Source organism: Prionailurus bengalensis, chromosome D3, assembly GCF_016509475.1.
Source record: "Prionailurus bengalensis isolate Pbe53 chromosome D3, Fcat_Pben_1.1_paternal_pri, whole genome shotgun sequence".
In the NCBI taxonomy this organism is placed as follows: Eukaryota; Metazoa; Chordata; class Mammalia; order Carnivora; family Felidae; genus Prionailurus; species Prionailurus bengalensis.
Window position 1 is genome coordinate 58,566,654 of NC_057356.1, and position 8,720 is coordinate 58,575,373.

At 50.1% G+C, this 8,720-nt stretch overlaps 1 protein-coding gene and 1 long non-coding RNA gene across 51 annotated transcripts in view; one reads left to right on the forward strand and one right to left on the reverse strand.

Moving 5' to 3' along the window:
* The window catches only part of CELF4 (CUGBP Elav-like family member 4), a 297,443-nt gene extending 292,421 nt beyond the window's left edge, over positions 1-5,022 (reverse strand). For all 50 annotated transcript variants that reach the window (XM_043558680.1, XM_043558697.1, XM_043558655.1 and 47 more), the window contains exon 1: positions 4,560-5,022. In XM_043558680.1, coding sequence (XP_043414615.1) covers positions 4,560-4,845 — 286 coding nt within the window. In that variant the 5' untranslated portion in view covers positions 4,846-5,022. The remainder of the gene's footprint in view (positions 1-4,559) is intronic.
* Positions 5,023-5,415: 393 nt separating this feature from the next.
* On the forward strand, positions 5,416-5,995 carry LOC122470048. The gene is made up of 2 exons (XR_006293804.1): positions 5,416-5,646; positions 5,876-5,995. It is a non-coding gene; the product is annotated as an uncharacterized LOC122470048 (long non-coding RNA).
* Positions 5,996-8,720: the final 2,725 nt, after the last annotated feature.

Below are 8,720 nucleotides of genomic sequence, written 5' to 3' on the forward strand. Positions count from 1 at the left end.
AATTCACCTACCTAAGGAAAAAAACAAGGAGCCCTCCCGGCTAAAGTCAAGCGGTGGAAACTTGATGTTCTGAAAATGGCTACATCTTAAATGAAAATATAAGGCACAGTTTTATGAAGATGGTCAAGAATCACCAAAACAATCATGACACTTGCTATTTCCCTTTCTCCCAGCTGCACCCCAAATCAAGGGGCTTCAGGTACTTCCTTGTCAGGTACCGCTGAAATGAGAGGTTGTGTTTCGGGTGATGAGTATATTTTTAAATGAAATACTCTCCAGAGCTCAGTCCACAGAAGGTTCTATTACTCTGTCCCCACCCTCCCTCTGGATTTAGTGTGAAAGTATGAGGGGCTGAACTCCCTGAAGCTGTGGATCCTGGGTTGGGAGCACCCTGGGGCTGCCAGTAGACTAGGTTTTCCTCCACACAGTAGGGGGAAATCTCAATGCAGAGTGGTTACCCAGGCACAGATTTGTTCTGACTGGTTAACAAGAGGGACTGTGATATGGACTTGGCTGTTTAGATTAAAATGCATCGCAGGCTCTGGGAACAAGCACACATCAGTAGTAAAGGCTGTTTAAACCTTTGGGGACAGCCTTATGTTTAGATTACATTAATTCATAAATATTATACTAAATACCACTTAAATTGGACTTAAATGACTTCAAAGATAATGCATTATAATATGGCTATCCAGAGAGCACTAGTCTTTATGTCTCCCAGTAACTCAGTCTTTGCTGCCTTCTATCCTGCTAGACAAGACCAAAGTTATGAATGGATTGTTGGCTTGTTCATGTGTGATCCACCGACTGCGTATGTGTGTGTGTTAGCAGGCATGGGAATGTGTGTGTATGTATTTTCAGTCACTGCTGTTTGTTCTCCAGGAAATAAAAAGAAGAAAAGAGAAATAAATGTAAAGTGAGATAAGGAAAGAATTAGACTAGTGGGTGACCTCTTCCCTTCCCCAAGGGAGAAAAATTCTATAGGAAGGGACCAAATTGGTCCTCAGCTCACTTGTGCTGCTATCCGGGGAGTTTGCCTGTCTCCTCTTTAATCAATAGTACAATGTCTTTCTCTTTGGAGCCTGGAAAAAACAATCTTTCTCAAAGTGCTTCTAATGGGGGCAGAAAAGAAGACACTGAGTTAGCCGGGAGAGTTTGCATTGAACTAGGTTTTCTTCTTTGGGTGTTATTTCTTTGAATTGTAATTCTGGGCTTTTTTTCTTCCTTTCTCTCTCTGCCTAGCACCCAGATCTTCCCCACCCCTGCCCAAGTGTTTTCTAGTCTCCAGGGGGTGGATTTACCTTTACAGTAATTACCCCAGTCCACAACTGCTATTTGCTGCCTCCCCAGCCCAACAGCCTTTCTCTGATACGGCTGGGTTTGCTCCACAACACCCACCCACTCCCTCCTCCACAGACTCCCAATTTGACTGGAGTAATTGCCTTTTAAGGTTCACTCTACGCATGGCAGGTATTCCATTAACCCTTAGAACTCCTTCCTTCTTTAGTTACCTGAAATGGCAGGTGGCAAACAAATGGATACCCACCTAAAATCTCATGCATTTAATTTAATTTTTACTTATTTTTCTCTTCTTTCTTTCTTTTTCTCTCCTTTTTTCTTTCTTTCTTTTTCTTTGCCAATAACATGCATATGCCATCCACACTGAAGGCCAGTATCCTGTCATGTCTCTCAATTTTATACCAATGTGATTCATTAGAAGTTAGAAATTCAAGAAGGGGAAAGAAAGAGCCACAAATATGCCCCGAAACCAGGCTTAACAAAGGCATGTTTCTATCCTTAGCCTCATGTTGTCAATTTAGAGTTGGGGAAAATCTAGAAGCCAAATGCAACCCTCATTCTTCAAGCCTCATCATGCTTTTTGACTTAACAGTAATTAATCACCAATGGCAAGCGAGTAATTTTTTAAGGTGGCCGGAGGCTTATTTTATCAGGATTAGCTAATAAATCAGGCTGTATCTCTGAAGGAGGAGTTCAAACTCTTCTAGGACTGAATAAACCAGACCTCAGAGAATGCTTCATTTATTCAGCTCTCCTGGAGCTTCCAGGCACTGTTAGAGACATTGTGGCCCAACCCTGCCTATAAAAATCCAAGGGACAGAGAGGCAGGAAGTTTCATAGGGAAAAATATATATGCTTAGGCTATGAAGGGTGGGCTGCGACAATGAGACACCAAGCATGCCGGAGCCAACGGGCCTGCCTGCCACTGACTGAGCCAGTTTAGGGGAAGAATTATTTAGAAAACGAAGTTTTGCTTGTCCTAGAAATCCTGGCCAGATATGTGTATATAGTATATATATGATACATATGATAAAGCTATAATATAACCTTCTCTGGCTTCCTGATGCAAATGATGATAATTCTACTTCTTTGCTATAGTACAAGGGAGTCCAAATAACATCAAGAACATAGTGATGATACCAGCAAGGGATCGTGAGAAGAAACCAAGGAATATTGTTAAAGTTTATCTTCCTTCGAAATAAAGAAGTAAATAAAGTGCTCCAAACCCGGATCTCTTAAGAAGCTCAGCTCTTCACAACTGTCTTTTGCCTCTGGTGGGTTCTAAATTTTTTTTAACTTTAAAAATTTAAATCATCACACGAACTGATCATTAAGATGGGCAAAGGATTTCCCTATTTATGCTTTTTAAATTTTCATTATTACTATTTTTAAATCTGGGGACATATTAGAATGACAAAGATTTGATACAAACCTTGATTAGCTTCTAGGGAGCTTGATTGGAAAGGGAAAAACTATAAAGATACCGTTGACTTGAGGTGGGGGGAAGGAAAGAAATATTATTTCAAAGACTGCCTCCCCATTTCACCTTTCCAGTCTCTCTTCTGATCAGACAGACATTTTCTCCATATTGGATAAAGGTTGGTTTGTTCTCCATTACAGCCCCCACCCTCACCCCACCCCAGCAAACCCAGTATATTTCCATTCTGCTGTGTTTTTGTGCTACTCAACATGCCATTAACTTTAAGATTTACTCCTCAGCAGGCAAGCTGGAAGATGCTAAAGCCAATAAAAACTGCTCTCTGGGACTCCAACTATGAAGAGTTTGGAGCTCTGCTTAGTATTCGGATGAAGGGAGGGCTGGAGGAGGGAGGGAGGTTGTGATAGTGAAAACCACTGCTGCTTAGAGAGCCAGACAGCTCTGCGCTCTGCACCTAATGTGCCGGAGGATCAGCTCTGTTCATAGCCCATTTGTGGCCAAGGATGAGGCTGCTCTCTGTGTGTGGGTGGGTGTGCGTGTGCGTGTGTGTGTTTTCATCTTTAAAACCACCAGCTCTAACACAGCATCTTCAGTGGCTCTCCACACTACTGTTTATTAAAAACGGAACGTCCATACACATCCCTTACAACTTCCTTAGCTCGGTGCTCCTTCCCTGCCTGACGATCAATCTCTCTCAGAAAGCATTTAACTTGCCCACACAGCTCCAGCCCGGATTAATCCCCACTGCACATCCTATACATTACTGTTAGGGAGCGGAGCACTGGGCTAATTTCGTCACCCACCAGCCACCCACACACGTTCTACAACTGAACACGTTTGGGGATCTGCCTTAAAGATAATAAAACAAGGAGAAAACAGGCAGGCTGCAGACAATTCTCATGACCACTTTCCTAAAAAGTTGCTGGGTTTTAATTCTTTGATTATTCTGTCTCCCCCTCCCCCAAGCACTCACTAGCAATGATTGCTTCAAGGGAGAGAAATAATGTACTATAAGCTCTCTGCATGGTGAGTTTGGGATAATTTAGGCTACACCCTTCAAAATGCATATCTTGCACACACAGATTTTTCCCCCAAAGCTCCGCTTTCCTGAGAAGGGGATCATTCAGGCTTCCCTGACCCCCCACTCCACCCAGGGGATGGCTGGTTCCTTGCTAATTCTTGCCTTAGGTTTTGTCCCTCCTTCCTTCAAACATCAAACACCCCCTCCCCCACCACTCACACCACAACCAGATTATTGAGGCACATAGCTCGACAGGGAGAGTTTACTGTTAAATTGATAGCGAAATAAAAATATCTCTCTGAATTTGTCACCTCTCTTCTTTTTAGACGGCTGCGCTCCTGCTACTCTGGCCGGGAGCGGAGAAGGAGGAGACCATCTCTTAATATTTTCAGCACCACGGCGATGGACAGCACCCTCGGTCCCTGGCCCGCTGAGCGCCCGCCAGTCTGCTCAGCGTCCCGGGCTCGGCCGGTGCAGCTGTCCCCGTCCCAGTCTTTCAAGTCGCTGCACCCAAAAATCCAAGCCCCGCTTCCCCTCGATCCTCTCTTTCTCTCCATATTCTGCTTCCGCTGCTCTCCCCACCGCACCGCTTCTATCAGCTCCTCGCCCAAAATCCAGCCTTGCCCCAGCGAACAGCTCCCCACGCACCCCAGTCCTGGTCTCCGCTGCCCGAGCGCCTCCCTCCTCGGCGTCCGCCCGAGGCTCCCTCTCGCGCCGTCTCCCGCTCGTCCGTCGCCGGCCGGCCGGCCGGCCCGCCCGCTCCTTCTCCCCGGCAAAGTTGGGAGGGAAAGGTGCACTCACCTTTGTGCATGCCTGTGAACCTGTCCTTCAGAACCGTAAGCTCGTAGATCTTGCCGAACTCCTCGAAGAGGGGCTTGAGGTCCTTCTCATCCAGGTTGCGGGGGATCTGCCCAATGAACAGCTTGATGGCATCGTGGTCCTTCATAGGAATGGTCGACGGGTTCCCCGGGCTGTGGCTTAATCCGTTCATGTGCCCGGCGCTGCCCGGGCTGCTGCCGAGCCCGTTGGTACTGAGGCTCGCGTTGTCAGCCTGTCCGTTTGCTAACGTGGCCATCTTTATATACATAGAGAAAATCTTCTTTCCTTTTATTCTTTCTCGCTCGCACTCTCTCTCGCTCTTCTCCCTCGCAAGCTCGCTCGCGCTCACACACGCACACGCATACACACACTCGGGTTCTCTCCCCCTCGGTTTCTCTACACCTCGCTCTCCTCTCGCTCTCTGCTCTCTCTCTTTCTCCTCTCTTCTCTCGCTCGCTCGCGCTCGCGCTCTCTCTCTCCTCTCCCCGCTCTCTCTCTCCCTCCCTCTCTCCTCTCTCTCCCTCTCTCTCTTTCTCTCTCTTTTGCGGTCTGATCTTTTTCTTTTCTTTTTTTCTGTCTTTCTTTTTCTTTTCTTTTTTTTCTTTTTCTTTTTCTCTTTTTTTTTTCTTTTTCTTTCTTTCTTTCTTTTTTTTTTTTTTTACATTGAACACACAGGATCTCTGTCCTTTCCGTTTAAACAGGCTGGACCGGTTCAAGTTCCGAGTCAGACCAGGGGTGGGGGCGGCGAGTGAGCGCGCGCGGAGGAGGGGGGGCGCGGGGCCCGGAGAGGGCGAGACGCGGGGGGGCTCCCGCGCGGCGGCGGGCGGCGGCCGGGAGCAGGACGGCGTGGGGCGGCGCCGGCCCCGCCGCGCCTCCCCCGTCGGCGGCCCCGGCGAGCGGCGGTGGTACAGTCCGAGACAGCCCCCGGCTATAAATAGCGCCAGGCGCATGGCTCTTCGGGAGGCGCTGAGATTCCGGGCCCGGCGGCCGCGGGGAGCGGGTGCACGTTAGGAACGGGGCTGCTGGCCTCCTCTTTGCCTTTTGGGGGTTCTTTTTGTAATAGCAGCAGGTGCAACTTTTTGTATTTTTAAAACATTGATTTTCATTTTCGTGTGGGTATGTAGGGGGGCGTTATCCACCGAGCTGCGCTCTATTAGGGCGCCAGGCGGGCGAAGCAAAGGCAGGGATGGCGGGCGGGGCGGCGGCGAAGGCGGCGGCGGAGGTGGAATGGGCGCTTTTTTCTCCCATCTGGTTCCCTTTATTTATTTATTTATTTATTTATTTATTTATTTATTTAGACTAGAAAAAGCGAGTCGGCTTGGAGGGAGTCCGCCCAGCGATCCGAGTGCGCATTGATCAGTGTCGAGAGAAAAAAAGCTACATAAATATATATTATGTGGATAAATCTGTAGACAAGAGCTCTCTCGCGCGCGCTCTCTTTCTCTCCGTGTCTCCCTGCTTTTTTCCTTCTCGAATCCCCAACCTGCCAGAGCAGCCCCAAATCTTCGCCCTCCCGCACGGCATCTGCCGCCACCCGAGCCACCTGGGAGGTCGGAACTGGGGGAGCAGTTGGGCCTCGGTGGGGGGGGGGGGGACGGGGCGTAGAGATCCGGGGCCCGATCCTCGTCCCAGCCCGCCTGCGAAGGCTGGAGGTGGGTGTTTCGGTCCCGGACGGCCTCCCCCGCCCGGAAGCGCGGCGGCTGGTCCGGCAAGCGGCTGGCGGGAGGAAGGTAGGAGCCGGGCGTCTCGGCCGGCTCGCCCGCCGTGGAAGGAGGCAGGGATCTGGGTGCCGTGCCGGGTCGCTGAGCCAGCGCGAGAAACCGGCTTGATTTGGCCCTCGTCTGCGTTACCGGTTCAAATTGAAATTTTTTCCTTAATTCACCATCAAAGAAATAAAGCCCCCGAATCGCTATCCGGACTGCGGCCGGACCCAGACTCGCGCGGCGTGCGCTGCCCCCGCGGGCTTCGTTGGCGGCGCCTCCCTCTCCAGAAGTGCGAGGCTCGGAGTCGCGTCTGCGGGCTGGAGCCAAGGGTCCGGCCGCCCAGCCCGACTTTGCCGGGTTCCCCACCAGGCCCGCGGGGGCCAGAGCCTCGGCCGCGCAGGAGAGGGAGTGGCCGGCGCGGGAGCCGGGTCCAAGCAGCCCCGCCTCTGGGGGCGAATGCTGGTGGTGAACTTGGGTTGGGAGAGCAGATTTTCATTTTAATGATATTTACCTGCCCCTCATCCTCTCCCACATTTGCTTTTCCAGGGCAGCCTCTTCTCCATGGCTTCAGAAGCCGGGCAAATTAAAATAACGCGCCCGCTCCCCTGCGAGTTGCAGGGGCAAAGCTGCCGGCCTGACTCTGGCTGGACCCCCACCGGCCCCCTTCGGGTGTCCTGGGTTTCTCTTTTCTTACCCTCGGATTACATGATGTTATTAGACAATATGTTTACAATTTTATTTAAAGAAATGAGACCCCAGCTGCCTGAATACCGAAACCAAGCCCGTTTGGTACAACCACAACGCGGAGCTCTCCAGCGCCAGGAGGAGGCCTGAGGAGGCCCCGAGGTTCGCAGCCCCAGGCCCCAAGCCCACCTGGGACACCTCTCCCTGAGGATCCAGGGCGAGTGACCAAACAGCAAGTACAATTCTCAGAGCTGTGGAACTTCATCCTTTCATTTTAAGATTCTTCTGTCTTTTCTTGATGGAATCGTGTGTAAGTATAGTTGATTCATAACTCGGTTCTGGGCTTACATTATCCAGTGTTATATGACGGCCTAAGAATCGTCCAAGTTGATGGAATCGAACAGAAACTCACACATAGGGCCTCTCTGCAAGGTAGCTGTGTGCGTGGTGTGCCTATGAAGTGCTGTCATAAGGTGGCATGTCCCCAGTAGGCACACAGAGGGTTTGAGCTGGTGGCTTGGAGGTGTGTGCCTGTGTCTTATCAGGACTGTGTGTAAGTGCTTGTGTGGGTGCAGTGTGGCTGTGCACATAGACCGTTTGTATCCACACTCTGGCTGTGTGTGTGCGTGCGCGCACCAGTCTGAGACCCCCCTCCTCCCCTTCCCCTCAGGACACATCAGCAGAGGCCAGTATCTTTGTCCGAAATATCTCCTCTAACATCATTTTGCGGTGCTTACCTCCCAGGATATCACAATGGAGTGGGATGTATTTTATGCCATAACAGGGGAGTTTAGGAGAGTAATTCCTGCTTGAGGTCTCTCTCTCTCTCTCTCTCTCTCTCCCTGCCTGCCACCTCCTTAAAGCAAAGCTAGGTCTGGGGGAAGAGAAGGAAATGAGCTGGGGTGGGGGTGGGGGCTGGGAAAGAAGGCACCAGCACAGGGGAGGGCAGCTGTGGTTTATCTTCCACTTCTTCCTGCCCCCACCCCAGCCCTGCCCAGGTCCAAGTAAATTATTCACAGGTGTTTCATTATTCATCTTATTATTAATAATAATAGCCAATACATAAATAAAAGCAGTCCCTGGGCAGGAGTGAGTGGGAGAGTGGAGTTGTTAGTGGAAGGGGGCATCTGGTTATTTCAGATACCTGCAAAAATACTGCCATAAGATATAGCATCAACTCCCTCCAGGACTGCATCTGTGCCCCCTGCACCACAGCCCCCTCTCCCTGTCTCTTTCCACATGTGGACCCAAAGCTGTGGAGAGCTCCTTCTTCCCTAGGGAAGGTACCTCACGCTCCCCTGTCTCCCCACCTGAGGATGGCTTATTTTGGATTTGGACTGTCTCCCCTTAGGGGGTAACACATTCCTCACCTCTCAGCTCTCTGGCACCTATGTGGTAAAATGCCCTACCTCTCCCCACACTGCTGGGACAGAAGCCACCAGGACACCAGGCCCCATATAACTGAGCTACCTTGTATTAACAGCGGCAGAAACAGCTTCTGCCAAGGCATAGATCTCTTAAAGGCACAGAGCTGGATCTCTTAGGCTCCCACTGTTTTGGCACAGCAGAGTACTGGGGATAAAACAACACGGACAGGTGTCTCAAACTAATGTAATAAAGGAGCAGGACCCCAAAGAAAATAGTAAGGAATGTGGCTAGGTTGGCTCTCTGGTATCCTTGCCCTTGATATTCTAGAAAGACTTGAGCTAATTTTTTTTTTAACCTTAGAACATCAAAGAGAAATGTAACTAGGGAA